This window comes from Tachysurus fulvidraco, chromosome 15 (assembly GCF_022655615.1).
Source record: "Tachysurus fulvidraco isolate hzauxx_2018 chromosome 15, HZAU_PFXX_2.0, whole genome shotgun sequence".
NCBI classification, from domain to species: domain Eukaryota; kingdom Metazoa; phylum Chordata; class Actinopteri; order Siluriformes; family Bagridae; genus Tachysurus; species Tachysurus fulvidraco.
The window spans coordinates 14,589,825-14,606,168 of NC_062532.1; the positions used below are offsets into that span (position 1 = coordinate 14,589,825).

Consider the following 16,344-nt stretch of genomic DNA (forward strand, 5'->3'; position numbering starts at 1 on the left):
TCACAGTGCCAAAACCACTGGTAAATGGTTTACTGACCATGTTTTTTTTTTCTGTGCTCAATTGGCCTGCCAACTCTCCTGACCTGAACCCCATAGAGAATCTGTGGGATATTGTGAAGAGAAAGTTGAGAGACGCAAAACCCAACACTCTGGATGAGCTTAAGGCCGCTATCGAAGCATCCTGGGCCTCCATAACACCTGAGGAGTGCCACAGGCTAATTGCCTCCATGCCACGCCGCATTGAAGCAGTCATTTCTGCAAAAGGATTCCCGACCAAGTATTGAGTGCATAACTGAACATAATTATTTGAAGGTTGACTTTTTTTTGTATTAAAAACTCTTTTCTTTTATTGGTCGGATGAAATATGCTATTTTTTTTATTTTTTTTTGAGAAATTTGAGAAATTTGGGTTTTCATGAGCTGTATGCCAAAATCATCAGTATTAAAACAATAAAAGACCTGAAATATTTCAGCTGGTGTGCAATGAATCTAAAATATATGAAAGTTTAATTTAATAATGAACTTTTATCACAATATGCTAATTTTTTGAGAAGGACCTGTGTATGTGTGTGTATATATATATATAATCTACATAAATATATGGCATTGTGAGAGTCCAAAGTTTTATGGCATGATAATGAAAAGTTAATTTTAAACAGGGTTGTAATAAAAACAGGGTGGTCCTGACCTCATTCTTACTCAGAAAGAGTGAGAGAGGGATGTATTTAGTGCAAAAAGCTGTTAGCTGAGGACTGCTTAGCTCAGTTAATAATGTAAATATTTACTGTACCAAGTCCTTCACTCTGACATGACATCAGTTAGACTTACATCCAAGAACCTGATCATGAGACCAGGAATGGTAGGAAAGGAAACCAAATGGAAATGAAAAAGATAAAACAAGAGCTCAGAACAATAAGTCAGAGAAAGAAATTTGAGAATAATTTACACAATGATATGGCGGTTTTAGATAAGACTGAGTTTAACTGTACCTAGAAGATCATGCCTAGATGTTTTTCAGAACATCTAGAAATAAAAACAAAAACAAAACAAGACAGAAATAATCTAATAAAATTGATAAGAGTCAGCACTAAATGGTGGTGTGTATGAGAGACGGAGAGCCCGAGGCATGCATGCAGCAGAAGGAGTTGTACAGTTTGTTCTTCTGTTGTTGAGCTGTGCTTTGAACATGAAAAAGGAAATATGCAGAGGAGTGTCTGCTGTGTATATACTCTCTGACTACTCATAAACACATGTTGCAGCTTGGGCTGTGGAATAATCCAGACTTCAGTACAAAACTCACTCAATAGCTATTTTTCAACATCACTGTGGTCAAACCCAAAACACGAGGCATTTACAGGAAGCCACATTCCTCTAAAAATAGACAATAATGAACTGTGCAGTTGAACACAACTCACTGACTGTGAATCAGAAAGCCTTTTGAAACACCACAGAAAGCATGTGTAATATAAATGTGTCACGTTTTCCACACTCTGCACGCATGCAGTGTAAACACACAGGACTGGATGTAGGGCAGACTGACTTGCAGGGTTGTAGAGATAACTTTGAAAACACAGTGTTTTTCCCTCAAGGTTACACAATGAAAATAGAACATGTTTAGTTTAGTTAGTTAAATAAAAAAAAAAAAACCCTGACAATTATATTTAACAAAAACGTATAAAATGTAGTTCCACAATTCATTTACTGGTCAGTTTATCACATGATTATACCGATTGATAAATTAAGGAAAACAATAAAGTGGCCAAAATATTTAATCAGAACAGCTTCTGAAGTTTCTCAGCTCTACTTTTGTAATGTACATAATTATTCTAAAAGATATTTTTTCACTTTGTGTTTTAATGATAATGGAGAGTTCTTTCTAGAAATCCTCTAAAGATATTCAACTGAGTTGACTGGCTATAGTATATGAGTTCCATCATGTTCGTCCTCATCAAAACATTCAGTGACCCCCAGTTGTTCCCTGTGGATAAAGGATCCTAGAAGAGAACACTCCCATCAGGAAATGACATAGGATAAACACTGTAAACCTTTAAGTAAGATTATCATGCAAAGTGCAGGTGAAAGAAAGACACAGTTATGTGTTTATTTTGCCTTGTTAATGGCAAAATTATGACTTGCAGAAGGCAATGCAAGGCAATGAGATAGTCATAGACCAAACATACAAACGTATGGAACATATACAGAAAAAAATAGAATTGCTGCTGTGTTCAGTAAACAGAACTAAAATCTTAACTGTGTACATGCAGTTTCAAATCTCACCTATACTTTCTCAAGTTTTGGTGCAACATTAGTCTCATTTCTTAAGCTATAAAACAGGAAGAAACTAAGAAACTACAATCAGACAAGGTAATAAGTTAGAATATCTTTGAAATGATATGCAGTGATGCACACATTCATGCACATCTATGGAAAAAATCACCAAATATACAATGGGTTTAAGAGATGGTAGGAAATCAAAGAACCCAAAGAAAACCCACAAGACTCTCTATATGCTGCTGTGCACAATTAATCACATCCCCTTTACCTGTGAACCAGCTGAATGGGACCACGGTTACAAATTTTGCATGATAAAAAGTGAGCTGTTATTCATAATTTTACAAATATAAATTTTACTTTATATATCATGATAGTTTGTTGCATTGTTTCTGCAACTGTCACACAATGGTAATGTTGAAGTGTGTCTCTACCCGTGCAATTATTATTATGTGGATAATGAAGGTTTGTGTCTAGTATTTCATCGCTGTTGTGAGATAACACACACAACAAGAATTTGACCAGACATGCATATGACAACAAACACTTGATAAAGTAATAAAAAAATTTATTTGAAATGATCTTTAGAATGTATATACTGGGTAAGCTCGGTAAAGCAAAACAAAACGAAAAAACACCACTGTGTCAACAGAAAGATCATGTGGGAAATGGCTGAACACACACAGGTGTGGTCAAGAGAGACAAACATAACTGTAATCATAACTGCCATGAATAAGGGACAAGGAGGAATTACTATAAGCAGAATAAAACAGAAGGGAACACCCTTTAAATACCTGAATAGAACAGAAACAGTTTTTTTTTTGTTTGTTTTTTTAATACTTTTCATTTTCAAGTTGGCCGCACTTTTCATAAAGTCACTATGAAAACAATAAAGTCCATTAAAATAAAAATAACAAGGCCATCTGATAATGGTATCTTTCTGAATGCGGCTAAGGGCTCTTTAATGAAACATTAACTCGGACCTGATGCAACATTGTGACTCAGGCAGTAAGGGAGAAGAGGCGGAGCAGCTTCTCCTTATATAAAGCCTGGTATACAAAGCCCAATATAAACAACACAGCGTGGAACAAACAGCGCCTGAGGAGTCACATCCCTGCACAGCATCGTCTGTATAAAAATATTTTGGCTAACATTCTGCTTTTTTCTAAATACTTAGGTTTCTTATAAGTGTAACTCAGCAAAATGAGTCACGTCGACGTTAAGAACCTGAAGCCTACGAGCTTTGAGGATTGCTACTACGACGAATATGATTATTACAATCTGACAGACAGATACACGGGTAAGTTAATAAACAAGACTTAAGAAAACTTTTACAAACTACTTTTAATTATTTGTATTCCAGTATGATATTGATTCTCCAACTTTTTTTTAGACTCCTCTTGTGCTCACGCATATAAACACACGTTTACATCTAGACACAAACATTGAATATAAGCAGAGTTTATGCTGTGTACGAATGATGGTAAATAAGAGTTCCCTGAATAATTATCTGAACGTAATTACAAGTAAACATGGGAAATTGTTTTGATCGCAAGATATATATCCTTTACTTTTTAATAACGACACAGTTAATACTTTACTGTTATAACTTTCTAGTTACTGCTATTCCTAGTCTAACTTACAGTTAACTAATAATATACCAAACCATAGACGCTAGCTTGTTTACCTTCTGCTCTATGTTTGTTCTGTAAGCTGCTTTGAGACAATGTCTATTGTAAAAAGCCCTATACAAATGAAGTTGAATTGAATTGAAAGCTTACACCCTATTTTTATTTCAGAATGCTTAAAAAATAGACCGGAATAGAGTAAATGAAACTGACTAAAAGTAACAGTGGACTGAAACACAAACGCTTCCTAACTGCGATTTCGCAACTGATAAACAAAACAGTCCAAGTAGCACTTGAAGGCAGCATATATCTAGAGTTTTTAAACGTTCCTTCGAGGCCACGTAACACAAATCGCACACATTTTCAGCAGTATGCAAGAAATATACTCTACGCAACCGTAGCTTATAAACAGTAAACTATATAAAGATAATTTTGGGTATAGATACATGTGTTTAGGAGGTAGCTTCAGCAGGCTTTTAATCGTATTCTTGTGTGACCGCTAGAGTGCGCGAGCCGCAAAGGCAGGACGAAGAAGGAGGCTAGCTGCAACACCAACCGTCACAACCCCGCCGGGCACGAGCGCAAAATCGTCGAGAAGCTTCAGAACTCCGAGAAGAAGGCCAAACAGTGAAGCAACATGTAAATAAACATGTTGAACATCATTTATTTGGTAAATTAGCAGTAGTCAAATATTTTAAAACAGTTTTAACTCTGTTTTCAGGTTTGATCGGACGGCTTGATCTGGAAACCGACCTTCGGCGCCTTGGCGTCGGATTTCTAAAGGCAGAAGTTGATAGAGGTATCCCTCCGGCTCATGGTGAAGGGTGGCTGTTCTGAAACGAGCCTTGGTGGACGGTTTAACGTTATACGGGATATGGAGGTGCGCGTGCGCCACACCTCCGAGCAGGTGGACGCAGATCGCATTGACGTGCGTGTGCTTGATGAAAAGTGATGCTTTTTGTCTTGGTGTTTTTGAAAAAAAAATAAAAAGATTTTGTATTACTAAAATGACTAACATCTATGAGAAATAAAGACATTTTCCAACATTTTTTTGTGCTTCCCTTTTTCTTGGCATGGATATGAATGGAAAGATCTTGCACTCTTATTTGACAGACTTACTGCATTTTTTTAGATGCACTACATGTATTACACATATTGCGTATAACTATAGTAGTATACAGTAACTATTGTTCTAGTCACAAACACAATCCTGTTATTACACCTGCCTTACATCTTAATCTCTGTGGAATAACTGCTAGTGCCACATTGCCTCTGTAAACTTAAAGGCAGGGTCTCTGATTTTTGAGAAATGCTTCAGAAAACTGAGTTGGGCCGAATAATAAACAAAAATCAAAACAAACGTGTAGCCAATGAGCAGAAAGGGGCGGGGCTTGTCAATATGCGGCGGAGAAAGTGTTCAGTGCGCATGTGTTGTTCTGTCGTTTAATAGGTACAACATAAACCTTTTATAATGAACCACGCGACAGCCGACCATAACTTCTTAAACGAACTTTTATTCTCCTCCCCCAGTCCCGTAGCACCCCAATATAGGTTCCCAAGCATACTGCATGCCTCATAACATTACCGTAAGTAACATAATACTACATGTGTGACATTAGCAGAAAGCGGTTTTAACACTGACATGGAGGATAAAAACAAAGAAAGAAAGCGAAGAAAAGCTTACGATAAGGCAAGAAGTAGGACGTGTTAATATAGGATCAGCTTTCCAGCGGAGGGAAGCATATTCACAGATTGGAGTTTCCCGAGTCAATAACTCCTGAGCTAAACGCTGTTAATCCACAAATAACACCTATTTTCTATCGTAGTAATGTAGAGAGGCAGCTACAACCGCGTTTTGTGTAGTAACAGCGTTTAGCTCAGGAGTTATTGATTCGGGAAACTCCAATCTGTGAATATGCTTCCCTCCGCTGGAAAGCTGATCCTATATTAATACGTCCTACTTCTTGCCTTCTTGCCTTGCCTACGTCCTACTTTTTTCCTTTTCGATAGGTGAGTAACGTTGGTTTTGCTTTGTTTCACAGAACTAATATATGCCGTCCTTTGCATGATTATGCTTGTGTGTCATTTTTCCTTGTTTGTTTATCTGCAATCGTATTGTTCTTCCCTTCAGCTATGATAAAGACACATTTCTTTCCATGTGTAGGCAGAGCTATAAATACATGGGTGGGACCTATTTGGGTTAGGGGCGTGTTTGTTTTGGTGATTTCAAAGTCGACATTGGCTTTCAAAAATCGTAGACCCTGCCTTTAACTGTCATGATACTACCTAACACTGTTGAGCTTCAGTGGGAGCTCTACAGGTAGGTGTTCGGAAACGCTCAAGCAGTATGATGCAGACCGAGACCACTTTGTTTTTACAATGCACAAATCAAATGAACCACAAACAAACCATATTCAGACCAACACTCAATACATTCTGATTGTGGTTCACTTGTGGGTCACTTTAGTGGGTGTGAATTCATTTGTTGTGCTCACACATGCATCATAATTCATCTAACTGAGATACCATTTGTAGCCCTGAAATGAACCAAGTGTCAAAACACCTTTAAAAACCTTCAATAAAACTGGTGTGTGCTTCCTCTAAAAGCTCCTCACAGTTGTAGTCTATGTTCTCCAGTTGGCAGTGACCAATAGATGGCAGTAGGCTAATTTGAGTGAAGTAGTACAAACATGTCAAAGAGGTAAGCTGCGATATGGAAATGAGAGTCTCAAAGGATTATCTAAAGTGCTACTGCATTTCATTTGGAATATTTGGGGAAAAAAAGAGTACATAGCAGGTTGATACAAAATGGGGTCCTGTAGTTTATTTTTTTCTCCAAAGCAATACAAATGTGATTCATATGGATGAGCCATTTAAATTGAACAGTGTAGCCTGGGAAAAATCTGTTTAACCCTAAGCCAGGAAATGTATTCCAACAATCAAACATGAATACAACAAATACAGAAAGAGAATAACAAAATTCACTTTGATAGCTGACAAGTCAACTTTAATAAGAGTCCAAAACTTTGTTTAATTCCTGACATGGCTAATAAGTGGACACATACAATGAAAGTGGGGACAATACCAGAGAAAACTCATCATGTCTGTAGCATAACTATGAGCCATCAGACCAAATCCAGGGCCTTTTTGATTTGTTTATATTCTAGTGCATTCTCTCACTGGGATCTTTCATTGCCCAAGGTGATTACAGTGAGTATAGCATAGATCTAAAGCCACCATCACCTCCTCAGAAAAGATAGGTCATTGTTAGGTTTGATTGTTTTTGATAAACATGTGCTGAACATTATTTCAAAAAATAGCTCAAGTTGAGGAGAATATAAATCAATGATATATCCCTCGTTGACTAAATCTATAGTAATTTATTCCATATTTAAGAATAAAACCCAGCATTGCTGTGCATGTCATAGTTATGTCGAAACGCAACGTTAAAAACCTGGCAAGTTGGCTACAACCATCTGAAGTCTCAAGCCTAACCTAAAAATAATCAAACCTAAATAACATATAAGCCAAAAGATTTTTTGTCCAGCCCTTTCTTATCATTCAGCAGTCACAACTCAGGAGGTTCTTCTAATATGACATGCAAAACCAATCATCTGTTGCTTCAAAATGCTGTTCATGCTGCATTATAGCAAAGCTCAATTTGCCTTCTTTCACATACATGAGCTTGCGGATGCCTGTGATTATCTGACGTCAAGAGAGTTGCATCCCTTTCACACAGATAGCATGTCAAGTTTTACTGCTTTGGCTTCCAGCCGTTGGTGTGTGATCATGTGAACCCTTTTCAATTACACCACTTAGGAACCCCCTAAGGGTTTCAGATTGGATCTGTTTATAATAACCAGTGTTATCCAATGAAAGATGTTTGGAGTAATTAAAATTATTATTAGTGTTGTGTCACATAGTTAGATTATTACATCCTTGAGCTTTGTTTTACTCAAGGGCTTGTATTTAAAACTCTTGTTTTAGCAAATTAGATTATGGAAAAATACAAAAGCAGAAGCATTCCCAGGCATAAGCTACTGGGAAGTCTGAGAATCTGCTGTAGCTGGATTATTTCACTTATTATATAAGACAAATTCTGTAAAATGAAAATGGCTTCAAAAAATTCGAAGATAATGTTTTTAAAGATGTTTTCTATGTATTCATTTACATTCATGGCATTTGGCAGATGTCCTTATCCAGAGCGACTTACATTTTATTTAATTGGTATACAACTGAGAAATTGAGGGTAAGGGACCATGATCAGGGGCCCAGCGGTGGCAGCTACATGGACCTGGGATTCAAGCATGCAACCTTCATATTGGTAGTCCAACACCTTGACAACTAGGCCACCACATCCCCCATATTTGTATTCAAATAATCAAAATATTGAACAACAATACAACTTATAAAAATATCACAATTTGCCCTTGCACTTTAAAGCACAGACATCCTCTGTGTTCATGTATTCTATTGGGTACAATGGTGTGCAGTTTTCTAAGGAAATCGGTTGCCAGCTTGTACAAGGCTTCATGGAGAAATTGCTACAGTTCTTTTATGACTGCAAAAGTAAAATCCCAAACATCCTTGATGATGTTTTTCTTTTAATGATATATGCTCTGTTTCATAATAATGCAATACTGAATGTAAAATAAGGAAATATGATTACTTCTTAGAGCTAAAATGCAACTGAGGCCAACTTGAAATATAACACAAAAGAGCACATTATAATAAAAAATTCCATTTATATGTATTTTTACATGATCTTGTTTTTGTCTTTCATTGTCTTAAATGATCAGCTATGGTTTTGAGTACTTTGGTAATGAGGAAGTGGTAACATAAATGTAAAATTAATTGAAGTTATAAAAGCCTCTTTATATTTACACTTCTAATGAATGATAAATATTTGTAATTACATTTATTATACAATATTTTTAAATTCATGATTGTTCTGCTGTTGATTTCAGGTTCAAAACAAATTTTGAATTGATGGTTTTCATCCAGTATTGGGAAACATACATTACAGACCAAAAGTTTGGACACACCTTCTCATTCAAAGAGTTTTCTTTATTTTCATGACTATGAAAATTGTAGATTCACACTGAAGGCATCAAAACTATGAATTAACACGTGGAATTATATACGTACATAACAAAAAAGTGTGAAACAACTGAAAATATGTCATATTCTAGGTTCTCCAAAGTTTGCTTTGCTTTGATTACTGCTTTGCACACTCTTGGCATTCTCTTGATGAGCTTCAAGAGGTAGTCACCTGAAATGGTCTTCCAACAGTCTTGAAGGAGTTCCCAGAGATGCTTAGCACTTGTAGGCCCTTTTGCCTTCACTCTGCGGTCCTGCTCACCCCAAACCATCTCGATTGGGTTCAGGTCCGGTGACTGTGGAGGCCAGGTCATCTGGTGCAGCACCCCATCACTCTCCTTCATGGTCAAATAGCCCTTACACAGCCTGGAGGTGTGTTTGGGGTCATTGTCCTGTTGAAAAGGTGGTGTGTCCAAACTTTTGGAAGGTGTGTCCCAACTTTTGGTCTGTACTGTAGGTAGATATCTACTAAAATAGAAAAGTCTAATTCATCAGTTGAAATATTAGTTCAATATTAGTTTAATATTATATCATATTAAAACTGAAATACTGAAATGAGCTGAGTCTGGAACATGTATGTGTAAAACTCTAGCATTTTCACCTTTATGTTTTCTAGTCAAAATGTTTTGGATCTGTCCAGTTCTGAATGAAAGTTCTAGTTACAAAAAACAGATGTGTTTATGATACTATGCTAATATCAAAACAAAAACACATTAATCAGTACATTATCAACATGAGTGAGCAGAAAGACTTTCATTTAATTTAATTTTGACAATAATAATGAAACAAAGTAAACAAAAAGTGACTAAAGTTTGATTTATGTCAACTAAATGACACAGAAGCATTTGATGGAAATAGCTAGAATAATACAACCAATTAATTATAGACTGTTAAAAGGATGAGGGTTTAGTTAACAATTTACATGTATGGCATTAAGGGTATTTAGCAGATACGTCTTTTCCAGAGGTTTGACTTTTTTTTTTTGCAGAGGTAAATTGGCCATGCTGGGATCTGAACTCACTACCTTCTGAGGTCTAACTTTGCCACATCTTAAACCATTTTTTAAAAGGAAGGGTGTTGAAAATGTTCTTCACATTATTCGTGTTGAGAAACAACCTCAGTGTCTTAGCAACAGATGGAGTATCTTTAACACAGAGAAATAAGTGTTTAAACATCTAACAGCCTGGAGCTTTTGAGTATAAACTGAAAATGTGAGAGTTTGAAACCCATCCATCTCTATCTTTCATTCTGACCTTGGATTCTCTTTAAACACATGCTGTGAATGTTTCCGGAGTATCTTACATAAAACACCAGAGGAAAAAATTCCATAGAGTACAGAAGACATAAATTTTGACAAGCACTAGTGGATTTGTTTGATTGTAAACCACTGATCAGTGAAAGACAACTGTGAAAATAACTAGCAGCATTTTATTAGCATGTGCAAGCATTCAATCAGCCGCATCTTATTAGCATGTACAGTTTTGCACTCCATAATTTACAAAATGTGAAGACAACATCAAGTTCACAGCAAGTGTTTCTCTGAAAACAATTATGACAGAAAATCATGTGTCAAAATAGGCAAATTTCATTTCCTAAAAGTAACAAATGAATTGAGGAATTAACCAACATGTAAATTTAAACAATAAGTCAGATATTTTATTCTGATATAACTTCTTTAAAAAAATGTGAAACTCACATAATGATTTGCTGATATTAATAATTAAAAAAAAAAAAAAAAAAAAAAAAAAAAAAAAAATATATATATATATATATATATATATATATATATATATATATATATATATATATATATATATATATATATATAACACAATCTTAATGTTTACCACAATACTTCATTCATAACGTTGAACGTTGATATATCATTCATGCTTTAAGCTGTAAAACTTGTTTATTCATGACATAAAAATATTCTTTTATATAAGGTATTTTAATCTGGCTAACTCCTAATACAAAACCATACACATTTAAGCATAAGTACAAGTAGGAATCAAATATATATAAGAACACTGTTGTGTTCTTGTCTGTTGATGAAAGCATGACTATATGCTTCGGATAATGTCTGTGATCCACTTGAAACCTAATTCCATTCAAATTTCATTTTGAGGAATAATGAACAGCTTGGTATTGTATTGTATTTCATTATTACTGAACTATCCAAAGTGCCCCTGTTCCAATTTCACAATAGATCACAGTATGCGAACCTGACTGTGTGAAGGGCTTTTATATGTTAAATTTAGGATTAAAGTTAATGCACTGGCTGAATGGATAACTACATGCACTTAAGTTCAGTCATTAGAGAGCTACAGTAGACAGCATGCAGGAGGAAACCAAAAGCAAGTCCAAAAACAAATGTACCCCAGTACTGTTTGGTTCCCCATTTTCTTGCCCCCTCCCCCTTTTGCCCATCTCTCTTTCTCCTCTTCTCTCCACTGGTAGTTGGAAAAACACCGCCTGTTGCCTAGCAACTGGCCTTTGGAAATTCCAAAAGAGCCCATGGAGAGCACAGACTATTCTTTGTGGTATGCTTGTGGCCAAGGTGAGTCTAAAAATCCACGAGCCTGCTTCCTATGACCAGGTTGTGCAGGTGAGCAGGTGGCTATGTGGAAAAAAACAAAAAAACAAAAAACATTATGTTCATGTGAAATGAAAATGTTAATTATTTTATTTGTTAGAAACATCTGCTAGAGATGCAGCATAATAATAAGTAAACAAAGCTATTAACATCTGGTGTGTGCGTGTGTGTGCCAGAGAGAGAGAGAGAGAGAGAGAGAGAGAGAGAGAGAGAGAGAGAGAGAGAGAGAGAGAGAGAATAACTGACATCATAATAAAAAAAAATGTGGTCCTACAGACTCAGTTCCCAAACCTTTAACGAGTAACTGCTTTCAGTTTAAAAACGAAACCCAAAGAGAATGTTATAATTAATGCTAGAAGCACAATCCTATTTAAATATTTCAAATATTCCAAACAGCACATAAGTATGTAAAATCAAGTTTGTTTGAGATGTGCAGTTTTTTGTTCCGCATTTTTCGCTCAAATAAAGAACCCAAATAATTCCCACTGTAAAAAAACTGTATTAGGCCAACCTTAAAAATATTTTGGTTTGCAGTAACAGTAAAAAAAAAAAAAAAAAGGTCGGTAGGTCTATATTTTTTTTTCAAGTTTCAATGTTACAATTTTGGTGATGGTGATCACGTAGGTATGACTATACACAAATTAGCATATCGTGACGTCACTGACTGGGTCGTCAACCCGTGCCTTCAGGCGTATCATTGCAAACCTTATTTTGATGCTGGGCACAGTTTTTCCAGAACTTCGTGCCAAGCTAAAGCGGTGTCGAGCTGTTATAATTAAATTTTTTATATGTATTATGGTGCCCGAACACGTATGCCTTTGAACGGTGACCTCGAACATTTTGTCAGTCGGGTTACGGCAAACAAGAATATTTTTAAGGATGGCCTTATATTAACAGTTATACTTAAAGATTCATTAACAGTCATTATTTATTTGTGTGTTTAACTTATTAAAGTTTAACTTGGGAAATGTAGAATTTCATACCAGCACCCACTGTCATGCCACCACCACCACCACCAACAACAACAACCGGGGTCATGGCTTTGTGTAGGACACTCAGTTTGTTCTGCACCATACTTGCTAAACCATGTCTTCTTGGCTGTTGGGTTGTGTACAGAGGCACTATCATGCTGCCCTGTTAGCTCCGGTGAAAAGAATACAAAGACATTCAGCTATACAGCTGTGTGCTAACAAATCTTTGCCAACAGTTTGGTTCATAAACTTTTTATCATATAGTGTATTGTATGTCACAGGGGCTCCAGAAGTCTCACCCCATGACCATTATGGACTTAGCTAGCCAACGGGGAAAATGCTGAAGCTCGTCAACCACCCATCAGTGGATTAACAACCATACACAAGCATAGTGTGTCACCTTATGTGCCCTCTGGGGCACAGTGGATTAAGTCGAGTCGTATATCACAGACCTGTAAGAAATCCCTATGTTAATCACTGTGGCTGTGGCTGCCTTCAGAGAAATAAATTGGAATTACAAATAGTCCAAACACTCAAGATTATTACATCATTCCGGCTGCAAGTTCTGACTGATTACTTCAAAAATGTTATCCTGCTTGTACATCAGATGGAGGATTTCAAGGCTCTAACAAAAGGATGGTTTCATATCAGAGTCTTTGAGAAATCGTTTTCCAGTAGGCTTTGACTGAGATAATTGAAAATGAGTAAACTAGGTCTTAGATCTCAATGTTTATGAGATTAAACCTCATAAATCCTGATATTCATTCTGTAGCTGCTAATAAAGTATATAAAAAGTAAGTATGTGCAGTCAGTGTGCTTCTCTGATTAGAGAACTTAATTAGAGCAAATAGAACACACACTCACCATAGGCGGACTGCAGGACTGTAGGATGTTCCTCTTGATGTAGCACTGCCTTCAGTGCTAATGTTTGTCTTCTCATTTTTGTATCTCTCCACCTCCTTTTTCTGGTTCATTATCCTCACCATATAATCCCATTTACTTCCAAATGCTCTTTCACCTGCTCACCTGCTGTTTCTATCCTTCTCCATTTATCTCTTTATTTCCTAAACTCTACCTCCTGCCTATCACTGTTTTCATCCACACACAGTAAATCTCTTTCTTATTGACAGTAATCAGGCTTTCCTCAGCTTGCCAGTGTTGTAATGAGGAGAATCACCCTTATTGGACCTAATGAGGCTTAATTAATTGAGATGATAACAATCCTGGTCAAATTTAATTTAGATTACAATGTTCACTCCTTTAGTTCCCACAGTGTACATTCATGTTTGCACCTTTCTCCTTTTTTCCTCTCTGACAAACAAAGTCACGTTTGGATTTTTCTCTGGGAATGTGTCAGAATGTGCCTGCTCACCTCAACCTGATGAAAGTCATGTTGGAGTCTAGGGGAGTGTAAACTCCTTCTGATATTTCTCTATCCAACTTTCCTTGAACCTTCTCTACATTTCATTTTACTGTTGCAATCCATTCTATATATATATATATATATATATATATATATATATATATATATATATATATATATATATATATATATATATATATATATGAATCAGAATAATATCAAGAATGTTTCAATAGTTATATTTTGGTTTGTATTGTTTTTCTGTTAGATTGAACCCAAATTAAGTGGGGTTGGGTCTATTTGGATGGTTCTTGGCAAAGTAGACTCATCTGAATTTGAATAGATGAGTCACAATACAACTTTATTTTATTCAGCACTACGATTCTGGATTATTTCTGATGCTTGAAACCATTAAGACATAATAGCAAATGATCAAAACAGGTGTGCTTGGCTGAATCCCAGTGCCTCTGGCAGCAATGTGGAAGTCTGGCAAATGGAAATTGCACAATACTGGCTTCAATAATACATAGCATTGCTGGCTTTAATAATAAAACACCGTCTGCTGCAGAGGGCTTCACACATGTAATAGATGCAGCATTAATTCCTGCTTTTGTTTGGCTCCTTTAACCATTCAGACTCATCGGTAATGATCTGAACAGGTGTGCTGAGCTGAAAGTTTGTACGCCTTAAAAAAGTTTGGAAACTGTGTGTACAAAGCTGGCTTTAATAACAGACATAACACATTTAGATAGATCGAAAACTTAAGACCACCTTAGAGCTTACAATCAACCAGATTCAAGGCCAGTTGTAAAATATTTATTGCCTCCGTGGCTTTTGAAATACTTCGAATTTCAAGTGATTTGCTTTTTATTTACTTCTTTTAATTTGCTCAAAGAATGCCTGTGATATTTATCTTTGCAATATCCACAGTGCGCTATGAAGTATTTAAGGTCCAATACAAGCTCAATTCAGCCTGCTCAATAGCAAAGAAGATTGATATACGGAGTAGAGAAATACCCACTCGCATCTCCTCTTCAATCAAATGTCTCTGCATCTCAAGGGTCTGGAGACACGCATGACCTTTTTGACATGCACCCAGAGTGTGCTAAATGAACAAATGCTAATTAATGTGATGCAGTTAACACCCCAGCTGATTGGTAGCACAGCTCTGATCCGTATCATGCTGCTGCTTGATTTGCCAAGCAGTTCAGAGGACACTGGATATGACACCCCGAGCTGGGGTTTATTTAGCCTTCAGGACAGAGGCATATCATTGTACTTTCATTACATCTGTTCAGTGAGCTGATTTGACATGATAAGGTGGTGCATGACTTTTAATAAATAGCCAGTATATTCCACTGGGAGGCCACATGAGATGCAAGAAGACAAGAAGACAAGGAGATGAAAGAGAGAAGGAAATGTTGGACAGGAGCATGTGTGTCTACACAGCGAGTCAAGCATGACTGAGAAATAAGAGATAATCCTTCAGTAGGAAAACTGGCTGAACAGAGAAGTGACATTGCAAAGTGGAGACAAGAGGACAGGGACAGATAAATGAGACGTGTTGCAAACTCCATCCGAGAGAGCGCTTACTGTGGGGGGAGTCAATTACCAACATGTCACTGACCACAGAAAGAGAGAAAGAAAAAGACAGATAGAAAACGAGGAGGAACCATAGAAAGCCAAAACTGAGGAGGGCTTTAGAAACAGATTATCCTGAATCCGTGTCTTCACGCGTGTATCATTAGGCATCATTAGAGCAAATTATATAGAGAGAAAGACAGATGCTGCTGCTGGCATGTGTTTATGTGGCACAGTATAAAGTCTTATATGCTATGCTGCTGCACATTTTCTGGACCAGGGATAAATCTCACAAACACTCACACTCACTCACACGTGCAGTTATAACGCGATCATAAGCAGAGGCAGCGGGAAACTGTAAGGAATCTTAATTTGCACAAAGATATTCACTGAGGTTGACACAACAGATGAATGCACGCACTCCAAAAGAATATTGAAAGATTGCCATTGAATTAAAGTGCCCAGGAAAAGAGCAAGGGAACGTGTGGATGTAGCAGAGGGGAAAATGTAAGGGAGGAAAGCAGAAGGTAAGTGTACAGAGGACTAGGAATTAGTAGCAAAAGCGCAGAAATGAAATTCTCCCTTTCATGAAATACAGACTTGTGCATGTTCTCACTCAGTATTTTGCCACAACTGAACTTCTCAGTCCTTACAGTCGCTCTTTGTTCTTCTCTCATCATCATCCATCATCCTCTTCCACTAATACACATCGTCTCCTTACCTGCTGTTCTACCTCTTCTGACAGTTATATAGATCATTTATTGTCTGATTAAAACTCACGCATCTCCATCTCTGCCTCTTCTGCACTCTCTCCATCGCTCTGTCTCTCCTCTCC

General features: G+C 36.7%; 1 protein-coding gene across 1 annotated transcript; it reads left to right on the top strand.

The window, feature by feature from the left end:
• Positions 1-3,323: 3,323 nt before the first annotated feature.
• On the top strand, positions 3,324-4,944 carry nupr1b (nuclear protein 1b). Its single transcript, XM_027138969.2, has 3 exons — positions 3,324-3,570; positions 4,402-4,537; positions 4,620-4,944. Exons 1-2 carry the CDS (start codon positions 3,474-3,476, stop codon positions 4,527-4,529), a joined length of 225 nt encoding a protein of 74 aa, XP_026994770.1. The 5' UTR covers positions 3,324-3,473; the 3' UTR covers positions 4,530-4,537; positions 4,620-4,944.
• The last annotated feature ends 11,400 nt before the right edge of the window (positions 4,945-16,344 follow it).